Raw genomic sequence first — 16492 nt, forward strand, 5'->3', positions numbered from 1 at the left:
CCCCAGCGCTCGATGTTTCGACGTGACTTTCAAGCTTGTGGCAGCTTGCGTCAAGTTCCTGAAGGTGCTCGAGGAGAAGAGAGACCAGCCGGAGATGAAGATCCTGACAGTGGAGCCGCTCTTTGCTCTGCCGTTGCAATGGGACCGGGTGGTGACGGTGCATCTCTACAACCCCTACGTCCCTGTCGCCAACGTGTTCACCTTCCTCGCCAGGTACATCGCCAAGGTTGGGAGCTGCACCGAGGTTAGAGACGCCTTCGGGATTTGGACATGCAAACGCCAGGTTAAGGTCACGCTCAAGACCGATGGTAAGGGAGCCATCTTCCACCCTCCTTCCAGCTTCGCTATCGGGGGAAGCCGTGGCGACCTTGTCTATGCTGGGCAACCCAAACTTTGTCGCTCATGCGGCAAGTCTGGTCATGTGGTGGCCAACTGCAGCGCCGCCCTCTGCAAGAACTGCAAACAGGAAGGGCACCAGACAAAGGACTGCAAACAGACTAAGTGCTGCAACCTGTGCGGCGAGGCAGGTCACCTCTACAGGACCTGGCCCAAATGCTGCCTCACTTATGCACAGGCAGCCAAAGCCAACGAGGGGGAAGCAGAGGAAATGCTTCATGTCACTACTACCAAGGACACTTGCAACCCTCCAACCACCATGGCCCCCAGTGAGAACAACGGGACAAAGGAGGACACAGAGAGAGACAAGGTGGAGGAAAAGATTGAGGCAGCAGACAGCCAATCAACAGCACTGCCCCCTGAACCTCCCACTCCTCAGGAGAGCGAATCAATGGAGGAGGAGGAAGCAGCGGAAAATCAGCAGGGGGAGTGGCAGCTGGTGAAGAGAGCCAAAAGGAAGAAGGAGCTAAGAAGGGACCAAGCCACTTCCCAGACAAGTGGCAAGAGGCATCTCCCATCCGACACGGATGACAAGGGCAGCTGCTCTTCGGACGAAGAAGTGCAAGGGTGGCACCTACAGAAGAAACAGCAAAGCTCTAGGGAGTTGGAGGACGAGACACCCGAGCTCCAGAACATTGGAGACAATGAGGAGACCAGCGCACCCCAACTTTGCCCAGAACCCGAAGAGGCCAGCGCACCCCAGCCCCAGGAATCTGGGAGCAGTGAGGCGCTCAGCGCACCCCAGCTCCGGGAAGCCGGGAGCAGCAACGCCCCAGAGGGGGAGAGGATTGGAGAAGCTTCTCCAACAGAGGACAGTTCAAATCCCGTTCTCTACACGAACCCCCAGATGCCACCTGAGCAGAACACTGCCAATGGGGAGGTTCAGGACAGTTTCCTCAGCCCATCCAAAGTGAGGCAATTTGTGAACACTATGGGTATGCAGGAGCAGACCAAAGGTTTTGGACACTCAGAGGCAACAGGTTTGGTAAGAGACTAAATGCTTTAAAATGGGTGTAAAGATTGTATCCATAAATGTGCGTAGCATTAAATCTACTACGCGATGTGTTGCGACTTTGGACTACCTTGCCAAGGTCAAAGCTGACCTGTTGTTTCTGCAGGAGTGTGCGATACCGCACCTCAGCTCCTACAGGCAATGGTCACAATGGTGGCCCCATGGGCCATCGATCTGGTCGGGCGGAAACGACACTCGTTCCTCTGGCCTGGGTATTCTGCTGCGGGGAGGCAACTTCACCGTCTCCGAGGTTAAGGAGGTGGTGGGCGGGCGCCTCCTCGTAGCAGACGTAATGTACAAGAACGCTCCACTCTGGTTAATTAACGTGTACGCCCCGTCACAAGGGGCCGAGTGGCTGGCGGTTTTTCAGCAGCTCCCACTGCTGCTGGCGACCTCCAGGCCGGTCATTCTGTGCGGCGACTTCAACTGCATCATCGATGCGGCTGGACGATCTGGCAGGGCCGACAGCAGATTGGACGCTACGTCCAGATCCCTGATGGAAACAGTAAAGGATGCCAAGCTGCACGACGTCTTCAGCAACCCTGCAGATGGAGCACAGCGTAGATACACCTGGTCGCGGCCAGACGGGTCCATCCATTCCAGGATAGACTTCCTGTTTGTGTCCCGTGCATTCGCAGTCAGATGCACCGACGTCAAGCGGTGTTCTTCTCTGACCACTGCCTCCTACTGGCTGACTGTCACTTAGAGGAAGACCAGAGGGTTGGCAGGGGGGCATGGAAGCTAAACGTGCAACTGCTGACCCCAGAGAGCATTGAGGAGCTCAAGAGGGATTACAAAGGTTGGAGAACCGTGAAACCCCTCTTTGAGTCCCTGACACACTGGTGGGAAGCGATCAAGGGAAACATCAAGAGGTTTTTCATCCTCAAAGGCGCCCAGAAAGCTAGAAAGGAACAGAGGGAAATGTCCCGACTCCAGAAAAACATGCAGAATCTGCTCCGGCTGCGGTCGATGGGGGTCGATGTCAAGGAGGAACTCCAAGAGGTGAAGAGCCAGCAAACCTCGCTCTTTGCCTCGGAGGCCTCCAAGATCATCTTCCGTTCCAGAGTCCGCTCCGTGGAGCAGGATGAGACGTGCTCACGTTTCTTCTTCCAAAAGGTACACAGAGAGAGCTCTGTGATCAGCAGCCTGAAGGAAGAAGACGGCTCAGTAAAGTCATCGCAGTCCGAAATTTTGAGGATCCGCAAATCCTTTTATGTCGGATTTTATGACGTGAAGCCCACAGACAGCACGGCCTCCCAGTCCTTCCTGTCCTTTATCACGGAGGTCTTAGACAACAGTACATGGGAGAGCCTGGACAAACCGCTAACTCCTGACGAACTGACTAAGGCCCTTGAGTCCTTCGAGAAGAGTAAAACTCCCGGAAGCGACGGCTTGCCGGCAGAGTTGTATTCGGCTCTGTGGGACTGGATCGGCCCAGACCTGTTAGAAGTGTACGAGAGTATGCTCCTGGCCGGCAGTATGTCAGAATCCATGAGGAAAGGCATTATCACCCTCATCTACAAGCACAAGGGGGAAAGGGAGGAAATTAGAAATTGGCGACCCGTTTCACTGTTGAATGTGGACTATAAGATTCTGTCCAAGGTCATCGCCAATCGGGTCAAATCCGCTCTGGAATTGGTGATCCACCCTGACCAGACCTGCACTGTGCCGGGCAGGAAGATCTCTGACAGCCTCGCGCTGCTCAGGGATACGATTGCCTATGTACAGAACAGGGGTGTGGATACCTGCCTCATCAGCCTGGATCAGGAGAAGGCCTTTGACAGAATATCGCACACCTACATGGTGGATGTGCTCTCCAAAATGGGGTTTGGGGAGGGAATTTGCAATTGGATCCAACTGCTCTACACTAACATCAGTAGCTCAGTCTCAATCAATGGGTGGGAATCAGTTAGCTTTCCTATTAAATCTGGAGTCAGGCAGGGCTGCCCTCTCTCCCCAGTCCTGTTTGTTTGTTTGTTGCATAGAACCCTTTGCTGAGTCCATCAGGAAGGATTCGGGCATAAGAGGAGTGACGATCCCAGGCAGTGGAGGCACTCAGGTCAAAGCCTCCCTGTACATGGACGATGTCACCGTCTTCTGCTCGGATCCGCTGTCGACCAGTTCGAACTGGCCTCAGGAGCCAAGGTAAATCGTGGGAAGAGTGAGGCCATGTTCTTTGGGAACTGGGCTGACCGATCCTTTGTCCCCTTCACCGTCAGGGCTGACGGCCTGAAGGTGCTGAGGATATGGTTCGGAGGGACCGGGGCATGTGTTAGAAACGGGAAGGAGCGAGTGTCTATGGTGAAAAGAAAACTGGGCATGTGGGAGCGACGCCCCCTCTCCGTTGCGGGTAAGAATCTGGTCATCAGGTGTGAGGCACTCTCGTTGTTGCTGTACGTGGCGCAGGTCTGGCCCATTCCACACTCCTGCGCGATGGCGATCACCCGAGCAATCTTCCGCTTTATCTGGAGGTCGAAAATGGATCGTGTCCGCAGGGACGCGATGTACAAGAGCTGAATACAACTCCACCGGCAAGCCGTCGCTTCCGGGAGTTTTACTCTTCTCGAAGGACTCAAGGGCCTTAGTTAGTTCGTCAGGAGTTAGCGGTTTGTCCAGGCTCTCCCATGTACAAGCCTCTAGATAAGGGGGGAAAAATGTGCCCAACATCGCCCTCAGACTGATGGCCGCCTTTGTGTGCGGCTGCATCAAGCTGTGCGTAGACCCTTGGTACACAAACACCAAGTATCACTATGTGCTGAGGTTCTACCTGTCCCCGGTGTTGCGAAAGATGGGTCTGGCCACGCTGCCGCGGAACGCTCCAAGTAGTTGGACCGTGCCGTACCACCTGTCCCTCGTGGAAAAATTTACGCAGAGAAACACCTTTGACCACAAGTCCATCAGGCAGTGGTTGGCACGTAATGTCTTAGAGGCCCTGCAGGAAAAGGAGAGGGTGGATCCTGTGGGATGGTTCCCCGAGCAGACTGTCAAAGTCATTTGGCAGAATGCCTCATCGCCAGAACTTTCCAACAAACACCAAGATGTAGCTTGGCTGGTGGTGAGAAAGACCCTCCCCGTCAGATCCTTCCAACACCCAGGAGTCTCACCCCCTCTGCACGTTGCTCTCGAGGTGGCTGTGGTGGGGATGAGACCGTTGTTCACCTCCTTGTGGATTGTGCCTTTGCAAAGAAGGTCTGGAGAGAGATGCAGTGGTTTCTGTCGAAGTTCACCCTGAGCAGTTCTGTGACACAGGACTCTGTGCTCTACGGGCTGTTCCCAGGGACACACACCAAGACAAACATCAGCTGCAGCTGGAGGATGATCAACTCGGTGAAAGACGCTCTTTGGTCTGCCCGAAACTTGTTGGTCTTCCAGCGCAAAAAGTTGTCCCCGACCGAGGGTTGCAGACTGGCAAATTCCAAGGTGCAGGACTACGTGCTGAGGGACGCACTAAAGCTTGGGGCAGCCGCTGCAAAGGCTCAATGGGGAAAGGTCGCTGTCTAAGACCTTTCTGCCATAGTGCACTGAGGGGCTGGGAACTGCTGAGAGCTCCTCGGGCTGTACAGCTCAAAATGAATGTCTGCATTGAATACTAATTGTATTATAATTGTATTGAAGCACCTCAGACTGCAACATGATGTATGTTGATAACTCCAATACCATTGTCTGATTGTCTGCATTGGCCATATTGAAATGATTGTAATATTCATTGATTGTATTGATGCACCTTGTGATCCATGTGTAAAAGTTGAATCTGATTGTACTTTTGTGATTGTGATTTTGAAATGATTTGGAATGTTCTTCCAGATATTTTATGAATAAAGTATATTTTTCAAAAAAAAAATGAAATAGTGCAATGGGCTCTTTTGCATTCCCCTGAGAGAGCAGACAGAGCTTCAGTTTAATGCATTATCAGAAAGGCAGCACCTCTGACAGTGTAGCACACCTTCAGTATTACAATGGAGTGTCAGCCTAGATAATGTGTTGACATCTCTGGAGTGGGACTTGAACCCCTGACCAGCTGACTCAGAGGAGAGAGTGTTATCACAGAATTGTTACAGTGTAGAAGGATGCCATTTGGCCCATCGTGTCTGCACCGGCTCTTTGAGCATTTTAACTTGGTGCCAATCTCCTCCCTTTTCCCCATAACCCTGCACGTTGTTTCTATTTAGATAATCATCCAATGCCATCGTGAATGCTTAAATTGAACCCACCTCCACCATACTTCCAGGCAGTGCATTCCAAACCCTAACTAATGTGTGAAAATGTTTTTTCTCACTTCACATTTGCTTCTTTTGGAAAACATTTAAAAATGTTCCCTCTGGTTCTCGGTCCATTTACGAGCAGGAACAGTTTCTCCCTATCTACTCTGTCCAGACCCCTCATGATTTTGAAAATTTCTATCAAGCCTCCTCTCAGCCTTCTCCTCTCCAAGGAAAACAGTCCCAACTTCTCCAATCTTTTCTCATAACTGAAGTGTCTCATCCCTGGAATCATTCCCATAAACCTCTTCTGCATTCTCTCTAATGTGTCCACATCCTTCCTATAATGTGGCGCTCAGAACTGTACATAATACTCCAGCTGAGGTCTAACAAGTGTCATATAAATTCATCATAACTTCCCTGCTCTTGTACTCTATGCCCCTATTAATGAAGCCTAGAATACTGTATGCTTTAGTAACAGCTCTCTCTACCTGTCCTGCCACCTTTAATGACTTATGTACATATACACCCAGGTCTCTCAGCTCCTGCACACTCTTTAGAATAGTATCTTTTATACTGTCTCTCCATGCTCTTTGTACCAAAGTTATCACCTCACACTTCTCCACATTGAACTTCATCTGCCACCTATCTGCCCACTCCACCAATGTGTCAATGTCTTTTTGAAGTTCTGCACTGTCCTCCTCACAGTTTACAATTGTCCCAAGTTTTGAGTCGTCCGCAAACTTTGAAATTGTCCCCTGCGCACCAAGATCTAGATCATTTATATATATCAGGAAAAGCAAGGGTCCCAATACCGACCCCTGGGGAACTCCACTACAAACCTTCCAGCCCGAAAAATACCCATTAATCGTTACTCTCTGTTTCTTATCCCTCAGCCAATTTTGTATCCACGTTGCTACTATCCCTTTTACTCCATGACCTATAACTTTCCTCACAAGTCTGTTGTGTGGCACTGTATCGAACACCTTTTGGAAGTCTATATACACCACATCAACAGCCTTGCCTCCATCAACCATCTCTGTTACCTCTTCAAAAAACTCCAGCAAGTTAGTTAGACACGATTTTCCTTTAATAAATCCATGCTGACTCTTCTGAATCAATCCGTATTTTTTCATGTGACTATTAATTTTATTCCGAATAATTATTTCTAGAAGTTTCCCCACCACCAAAGTTAAACTGATTGGTCTGTAATTGGAGGGCAGATCTTTACAAGCATTTTTGAACAAGTGCGTAATGTTTGCAGTTCTCCAGTTCTCTAGCACCTCCCCTGAGTGCAGGGAATATTAAAAGATTATTGCCAGTGCCTCTGCAATTTCCACGCCCACTTCCTTCATATCCTTGGATACATCTCATCCACTCCCGGAACCATGGGTAACTTCTAACTTACTTTTGCTTTACTGTAAACCCGGTTTGAGATCGTCATCTGTTTATTGCAATGCAGAATCAGCACATCCCAGTTATACTGCTGGCTCTGCATTGCTTCCTTTAGTCAGGGAAAACAAAGAGTTCCTTGGGTGCTCCTCACAGTCGTATTGGAAGAATTTTAATGTTAGAGCTGCAAGCTCTGCCACCACTGAAAAGAATTTAAAACATGAAAGTTTGGGAAAGTTGGCAATCCAGGGATAAATGTTTTGAACTTCACGTCACGCCTGGGTGCAGTCTGAGGCTCTGGGTGTGAGGACCAAGCATTGTGAGGCTATATTTAAGGAGTGATCTAACTGAAGTGTTTAAGGTGACTAAAGGAGTTGATAGGAGAGACTGAGAGAAACAATTTCCTCTGGTGACAGAGTCCAGAACGAAGGAACATAGCCTTAAAATTAGAGCTAGGACGTTCAGAGGTGATGTTGGGGAGCACTTCTTCATCCAAAGGGTGGAGGAAATCTGGAACTCTCTCTTCCAAAGGGTTGTAAGTCTGGGTCAATTGAAAATTTCAGACTGATATTGATAGATTCTTGTTAGGTTGCAGAACCAAGGTGGGCAGCTAAAGTTGTGATACGGATTAGATATGATCGGATTCTATGGCGGAACAGGTAAATGGGGGAGATGGTGGCATAGTGGTTATGTCACTGAAATGGTAATCCAGAGGCCCAGGCTAATGCTCCGTGGACATGGGTTTGGTTCCCACCATGGCAGCTGGTGGGATTTGAATTCAATTAATAAATCTGGAATTGAAGGGTAGTCTCAGTAATGGTGACCATGAAACTATTGTCGATTGTTGTAGAAACCCATCTGGTTCACTAATGTCCTTTTGGGAAGGAGATCTATCTGTGACTCCAGATCCACAGCAATGTGGTTGACTCTTACCTGCCCTCTGAAATGGCCTAGCAAGCCAATCAGCTCAAGGACAATTAAGGATGGGCAACAAATGTTGGCTTTGCCAGCGATGCCCAGATCCTGTGAAAGAATAAAGAAAAAAGGGCATGAGGGGCTGAATGGCCTCCCCTATTCTTATCTCCTGGAGCTATACTGCAGCGAATCTTTTTACATTTTGCTAATCTGGTTAGACGTGGTGTTGGATTAATCCCTTATTTCAAAGGCAGCACCATGATACTGGAAACATGAAGCAGGATGAGAGAATGGGAATGTTCAAGGTGACTGTCTCATTCCTCCGCATGTGGGAACTGCTGTGTTTTGTTAAATTCAAGAAACACAAGGCAATTTAAGTATATGCCAGATTTAACCAAGGAGTGTCTCCACATTTGACAAGACACATGTGTCTCTTGATTTCCCCTGTGACCTCAGGTACTTTGAGTTGAAAGAGTGATTGTGGGGCATGTGATGATCTGCTGGGGAGGAGAAAACCTTGTATTAATTCAAGGTATATACTCATGACTAGAAAAACAAGGGTAGCAGACGCATGGGAACACCGCCACCACCATCCTGACTTGGAACTATGTCACCGTTCCTTCACTGTCATTGGATCAAAATCCTGGAACTCCCTCCCTAACAGCACTGTGGCTGTACTTACACCACATGGTCTGCAGTGGTTCAAGAAGGTGGCTCACCACCACCTTCTCAAGGGCAATTAGGGATGGGTAACAAATGCTGGCCTTACCAGCAATGCTCATATTCCATCAATGAATTAACAAAATGACATGAAGAGGGACATGTAAACTTCTGGGTGGTTGAGCTAAGGGCTGGACTGACTGGTCTCCCTCATTTATGTATATCTGGTGATGTAATTTCAGCACACTTCTTGCAATCTCTCAGTTTGGTTTCCCTCTTGTTAATCTTGTTGTTTCCCCTCCCTCCCCCTGTAGGATTTGACTGGAGTTTGCATTTTAAATGGGAGCAAATGCCTATTGAACAGAAGATGGTACGATCGGACCCAACTAAATCAATACGGTAAGCACTGGGTGGGAGAATTGGCAAAGCTTGGTCCAATGTTGTTGATATTAGTTGGTCAAATGAATGTCATGGACTGAAATCAGTGGTCTCGTTTTTGGCTGGCACACAGTAATTTTAACTGGGGCCAATGGTTTAAACCAGACAATATCAAACTGACCACACCTTATACACCTCGCACAATTTACCCTCAGCTGACTTCACCTAAAAGAAAAACAAACCATGATGTATGATTGGCAAATGATAATCAGGAGTGGCGTCTGATAGGCGACCAATTCAATATTGCCTATTTTATACCATTACCAAATGTTAAAATAATTGCAAGTGACCCAAGAATGTTCTAGAACCTGGAACTGGCTCTGGAGCTCAACTGGTTTTGGAACTTGAGGCTTGCTCTAGAGCCTGGAGTTTGCACTGGAACCTAGGGCTTGCTTTGGGACCCAGGATGTCCTGGAACCTGGGACTAGTTCTGGAACCCAGGGCATGTTCTGGAACATGAACTGATTCTGAAATCCTCCATATCATCCTGCCTAATGCTGGGCTTTGGCTCAGTGGATACCAGCAACCCTCTTAGAGCCAACATTCCTAACCCACCTCCACAGAACACACTGTTGGCATTCCAGTTGACTAAAGGAAGAATTGTTTATTTAACGTGATGCATCTTGAATTATGAATTTATTTCACTCCTGGGAACTCCCCAAGTTGGAGTGACACTAGGGCTGTAATCCAGTATGGGGGTGTCATGCAGATACTGAGGTTCGAACCTTTACATATGAACATAGGAATTAAACTGTTTGGCCCCTTCAGCCTGCTATGCCATTTGATACGATCATGGCTGTTCTGAATATGGCCTGAACTCCACTTTCCTGTCTTCCCTTCATAACACTGGACTCCCTTGTCAATCAAGAATCTAACTTAGCTTTGAATATATTCAATAACCCAGCTTTGAGGAAGCAAATTCCACAGGCTAAAGATCCTCAGAGAAAAAGTTTCTCCTCCTCCTCCATCCTAAATGTTTCCCCACTTCTAGTCTTGCCCCTAAGTGGAAACATCTTCTCAGCATCCACTCTGTGTTTCAATATGATGAGTTATATGTTTCAATAAGATCACTTCTCATTCTTCTAAGCTCCATTGGGTATAGGCCCAATCTGTTCAAACTTTTCTTGTAAGATAACCCCTTCATACCAAGAATCAGTTGAATGAACCTCCTCTGAACTGCTTCTAATGCAATATTATCCTTTCTTAAGTAAGGAGACCTAAACTTGCAATGATCAACAACACTCCATTTGCTTTCCTATTCACTTGCTGCACCTGCATTGATTTTTTGTGATTTTGTGATTTTTTTTGCGATTCATGTACCAGGACACCCAGATCCCTCTGTACCACAGAGTTCTGCAGTTTATCTCCATTTAAATAATATTTTGCTTTTCTATTCTTCCTGCCAAAGTGGAGAAGTTCACATTATACTCCATCTGTCAAATTTTTGCCCAATCACTTAATCTACCTATATCCTCCTGTAGACTCTTATTTCCTCTTGACAACTTACTTTCCGACCTATCTATGTGTCATCTACAAATTTAGCAACCATACATTTGGTCCCTATGTCCAAGTCATTGATGTAGATTGTGAATAGTTGAGGCCCCAGCACTGATCCCTGTGGCACTCCTCAAACCAAAAATGACGCATTTATCCCTAATCTCTGCTTGTTTTTAGCTAACCAATCCTCTAGCCATGCTAATATGTTTCCCCCTACACCATGAACTCTTATCTTGTGTAGTAGCTTTTGATGTGGGACCTTATTGAAATCCAAGTACACCATAGCACTTTATCCATGTTGCTTGTTTCTTCCTCAAAGAACTTTAATAAATTAGTCAAACACAATTTCCCTTTCACAAAACCATATTGACTCTGCCTGATTGCATTATGATTTTCTAAATGCTCTGCTATTGCCTCCTTAATAATGGATTCTAGCATTTTCCCTATGACAGATGTTAGGGTAACTGGCCTATAGTTTCCTGATTTCTGTCTCCCTCCTTTCTTGTAAAGAGGTATTACATTAGCTATTTTCCAATTGGCTGGGAGGTCTTGTGGTGCAATGGATAACATCCCTACCTCTGAGCCAGAAGCTCTGGGTTTGAGTCCCACCCCAGAACTTGATGGCCACGGAAGGTGCATGTGTGGTGTAGCCGAGTAGGTTGATTATCAACCTGTAAATCCTTCTGATATGCCTATAGAAGGTGGTAAGAGCAGAGTTTTCATAGCTGGAGCTGTGTGGTACTATCTCCATGTTAAAAGACCATGTGCAAGCTCTTGTCATGGGCTCCGTGACAAGCATCCTCACTTCGAGGGATTTCTAGAGAGATTTTTCAACCCATTGGACCTTTTCAGTATCTAGGGAATTTTGGAAGATCACAATCAATGTATCTATTATTTCTGCAGCCACTTCTTTTAAGACCCCAGGATTCAGGCCACCAGTTCCTGGGACTTGTCAGCCTTCAGCTCTAATAGTTTTCCCAGTACTTTTTCCCTGGCGATTGTGCTTGTTGTAAGTTCCTCCCTCCCTTTTATCTCTTCTTTTCCAAGTATTTCCTACGCTAAAGACCAACACAAAATACCTGTTCAATGCTTTCGCCTTTTCCTTGTTTTCCATTATTAATTACCCAGACTCGCTCTCTGGAGGACCAACGTTCGTTTTAGTTATTCATTTCCTTTTTAAATACTTGTAGAAACTCTTACTATCATTTTTATATTTCTAGCTAGTTTTTTCTCATACTTTTTCCCTGCTTACTTTTTATTAGTCATTCTTTTTTGGTTTTTAAAATCTACCACTAATCTTTGCAGATTTGTACGCTTTTTCTTTCAATTTGACACTGTCTTTAGTCTCTTTAGTTAGCCGCGGATGGTGAGTCCTTCTCCTTGAATCTTTCTTTCTCACTGGAATGTATCTTTTCTGAGTGTTATGAAGTATCTCTTTAAATGTCTACCCCAGCTTCTCTACTGTTATATCTTTTAACTTAATTTTCCTGTTCACTTTGGCCAACTCTGTCTTCATATCCTTGCAATTGCCTTTATTTAAGTTTAAAACCCATGTCTTAGACCCAAACTGAATGTGAACTTCTATCATGATATGATCACTGTTGCCTCAAGGCTCCTTTACTTTGAAGTCATTAATTAATTCTGTCCCACTGCACATTACCAACCCTAGTATAGTCTGCTCCCTGGTTGGCTGTAAGAAATTGTCCTGAATACACTCATCTTCTAGGCTACCTTTGCCAATCGAATTCACCCAATCTATATGTAGATCAAGATCACACATGACTATTGCAGTACCTTGCTTACAAGTCAATTTAACATACTATGGGTAGAATTTTCCCCCCATCGGGGGGGGGGTTCTGTGGGGGTGGGCGCGGGCCCGATTGGTGCCCCCGATCAGGTCTGCGCTGCCATTTTACGTGAGCGGGCCAATTAAGGCCCATCCAGCATGACGCTCACCCAGAAGCGCTGAGCGCTCTCTGTGCAGGCGGTGGGGGGCGGGGGGGGGAGTTCCCTGAGTCGGGAATGCCTCAGGGAGATTAGTTTTAAGTTTTAACAGTTCAGTAAAGTGTTGAAAAAATTTTTATGACATGTGCCCTCATGTGAATCTGTCACGTGAACTGAGGCATGTGCATTAATTTCGATAAAATTTTTTGAGAAAATGTAAAATCATTCATGGAACCTGATCCCGCCCGTGGATGAGGTTCCATGAAAAATGCAAAGGCCGCCTGGGCTTTTCGCCTGCCCGCCAACCTTAAGGTTGAACGGTCAGCTCCGTTAATTATTTTAATTGTAGTTAAATGGCCTTAATAGGCCTTTGACAGTTCAGCAGGCCGGCTGCGTGCCCACCGAACTGAAAATCTAAATGACCCGCGGTGACGTCGGGATGCCCGCCCGACATCACCCCAGCCTGTTCTCCCCTACATGTAAACAGAAGCTGGACACAGGTTGAAACCGGACTCCATCCTGTTGTGGCCACAGAGCTGGTTTTATGTAGCTCAGCTCTATATATTATCAAATAAATAGTTTTTTTTTAAAAGACAATGACGTGGAAAGTCTGAAATAAAAAACAAAAACAGAAAATTCTTTTGGAATTAGGTTGGGTAGCTCTTCACCGATCAGCATGGGCACAAGTGGCAAATGGCCTCCTTTGTCAATTTTCTGTGGGCGGGATTTTTAGGTTGGTATGAAAGCGTGACCAGCAGGCCCAGGAGCAGCCGCGGCCGGGGAACAGACCGCTGACCATGATCAGCTCCTGACCGCGATTTCACGCTGGCTGGCAAATTAACAGCCAGCCAGTGTGAAGCGGGCACTGGGGCAGAACTTTTAGGTTGGCGTGCAGGTGCATGCCCGACCTGATTGGATGCACAATCGCACAAGATGATATCGGGCGAGCGTCCCGACATCATCCTGCGTTCACATGATATTTTGGTTGGCATGCGCGCGCAAAAGCTGGAAGCGCACTCGCTGACAATTAACAGGCCAATTAGTGCAATTAAATTTGTAATTGTCTCCAATTTCTTGTGTTCTGTCCAACCTTACAGTTGGCGGACGGGTGAATCAGCTAGGCGGAATTTGCATTTTTCATGAAACCTCATCTAAGAGCGGGATAAGGTTTCCGTTATTAAATTTAAAATAAAAATAAAAATGTATGGACAGAATTTATGTCATGTATATGTCCAGGTGACTGATTGTGATGCGTGGACATTTTTTTCCTGATTTTAAAAACTTTATTTATTGGTTTTAAAGTCTTCAGCCCCCTGAGGCAACTCTCTGCCTTCAGGGAGCTTTCATTCAGTGCTCGCCCACGCCCGTGCTTACGTCAGCGCCCACCTGCCTCAGGGTAGTGTCCTAGGCCCAACCATCTTCAGCTGTTTCATCAATGGCCTGCCTTTCATCATAAAGTCAGGAGTGGGGATGTTCGCTGATGATTGCACAATGTTCAGTACCATGTGCAACTCCCTTGATACTGAAGCAGTCCGTATGCAAATGTAGCAAGACCTGGACAATATCCAGGCTTGGGCTGACAAGTGGCAAGTAACGTTTATGCGACATAAGTGTCAGGCAATGACCATGTCCAACAAGAGAGAATCTAACCATTTCCTCTAGACAATCAATTGCATTACCATCACTGAATCCCCCACCATCAACATCCTGGGGGTTACCATTGACCAGAAACTGAACTAGACCAGCCATATAAATACCGTGGCTACAAGAGCAGGTCAGAGGCTGGGAATTTTGCAGCGAGTAACTCACCTCCTGACTCCCCAAAGCCTGTCCACCATCTACAAGGCATAAGTCAGGAGTGGGATGGAATATTCTGCACTTGCTTGAAGGAGTGCAGCTCCAACAACACTCAAGAAGCTTGACACCATCCAGGACAAAGCAGTTCACTTGATCAGCGCCCCATCTACCACCATAAAATCACTCCCTCCACCATCAACTGCACAGTGGCAGCAGTGTGTACCATCTACAAGATGCACTGCAACAACTCACCAAGGCTCCTTCAACAACACCTTCCAAACCCATGACCTCTGCCACCTTGGAGGACCACCTGCAAGTTTGCCTCTAAGCCACACACCATCCTGACTTGGAAATATATCTGCTGCTTCTTCACTGTCCTGGAATCAAAATCCTGGAACTCCCTTCCTAATAGCCCACTTGGCATAACTGCACCAGATGGACTGCAGCACTTCAATAATGCGGCTCACCACCACCTTCTCAAGGGCAATTAGTGATGGGCAACAGATGCCCACATCCCATGAAAGAATAAAAAAAACTCCACAACTGACACCTGTGCTTTATTTCTGTAGGACCCCAGTTATTGCCGGAGGGATCTTTGTCATTAGTAAATCCTGGTTCAACTACCTTGGAAAATATGACACGCAGATGGACATTTGGGGTGGTGAAAATTTTGGTAAGTTTTGGTATTTATTTTTGTAGGTGCTTGTTAGCAGCTGATTGTTGATCATAGGGTCATTTTGAAAGTTGGTTTATGCTCAATAGTAGAGTTGTATTCCAAAATGGGGAGCTGCTGTTGCCATTTCCCATTATAGTTTGACAACTGGGTGAACTCCCCTGCTCTTCTTCAAATAGTGATTGTGGGATCTTTTACATTCACCTGAGGGGGGAGGTGGAGCCTTTGTTCAATATCTCATCTGAAAGGCAGCATCTCCAAGCAGTGTAGCACTCCCTTAGTACTGCACTGGAGTGTCAACCTGGATTATTGGGCTCAAGTTCCATGAGTGAGACAACCTCTTGACTCAGGAGTGAGACAACCTCTTGACTCAGAAGTGAGAGCATTACCATTCAGCCACTGCTGACACTTACAACTGGAAAAGGTCTAAAGATTCTAGGTAGGATCCTGAATGGAGGATAATGAGGGTTTGCAATTGCTGTTAAAGCATAAAGCTGTCCAAGGTGGGGGATACAGTTGACGCTTCGAGTCCGTATGACCCTTCATCAGAACTAAGCTTAGTTCTGATGAAGGGTCATATGGACCCGAAGCATCAACTGTATCCCTCTCCGCAGATGCTGTCAGACCTGCTGAGTTTTTCCAGGTATTTTTGTTTTTGTTCTAGATTTCCAGCATCCGCAGTATTTTGCTTTTATTTAAGCTGTCCAAGATATTGTAGCCAAAGGCTAATGATGGTGTGAGGGTGGGGGGAAAGGAAGCTCTGAACTTGGAAAGTTTTAGTTTGCACCCAGCTGTGCCTCAACTGATCTGGAAGTACCTGATGCGGACAAAAAACAACAGTAATGTGTCTTGATTCCTCAGCATGAACAGACACTATTCAGTCAGCACAAGAGAAATGAGGAATGAAAGTATGTAGGGAATCATGATAATCTTAATATTGGAATCAAAATACCATGACTTGACATAAACTTGAGCTCATCTAAAACTCTGCTACCCATGTCCTAACGCGCACTAGTTCCGATCAGCCATCTCTCCTGTGCTCATTGATAGACATTGGCTCCTGGCCCAGCAATGCCTCAATCTTAAATTTCTCATTCTTGTTTAGAGATCCTTCTATGGCCTCGCCCCTCCCTATCTCTGTAACTTCCTCCAGCCTCTCAACACCCCCTCTGAGGTACCTGCATTCCTCTCATTCTAGCCTGTTCCCTATTGTTGTAACCGAGCAGTTGGTAAAGCCGAGTTATTATTTTTTTTAAATCCCAGAGGGAAACTTTAAACAACTGTCATAACCTATAATTTTAAGTTTTATGTCTGAGATGCAACTCTAAATTTAGGAAGCATGCCACCAGTTCGTGAGAGGTTTTACATTAAGCTAAATGAAACATTTTATTAATTTACACGAGTTAAGTATGTACACACGGCTACAAATTACTATGATCATAACTTTTAGCAAATTCCCAAACTAATCTCCATTAAGGCAACAGCAACCCATAGAGTTACCAGACATCAGGCAAAGCATTTTCACCTTACAAATTCAAAATTAGGTTCTTTTCACTTTGGTTCCTGTGG

The 16492-nt window shown here is 46.5% G+C and overlaps 1 protein-coding gene across 2 annotated transcripts in view; it reads left to right on the top strand.

Annotated features, from left to right (window-relative positions):
• galnt16 (UDP-N-acetyl-alpha-D-galactosamine:polypeptide N-acetylgalactosaminyltransferase 16) overlaps nucleotides 1-16492 on the top strand; it is a 195788-nt gene that overhangs the window by 96317 nt on the left and 82979 nt on the right. For both annotated transcript variants that reach the window (XM_078562984.1, XM_078562983.1), the window contains exons 8-9: nucleotides 8889-8973; nucleotides 14820-14923. In XM_078562984.1, coding sequence (XP_078419110.1) covers nucleotides 8889-8973; nucleotides 14820-14923 — 189 coding nt within the window. The remainder of the gene's footprint in view (nucleotides 1-8888; nucleotides 8974-14819; nucleotides 14924-16492) is intronic.

This window comes from Cetorhinus maximus, chromosome 18, assembly GCF_964194155.1.
Source record: "Cetorhinus maximus chromosome 18, sCetMax3.hap1.1, whole genome shotgun sequence".
In the NCBI taxonomy this organism is placed as follows: domain Eukaryota; kingdom Metazoa; phylum Chordata; class Chondrichthyes; order Lamniformes; family Cetorhinidae; genus Cetorhinus; species Cetorhinus maximus.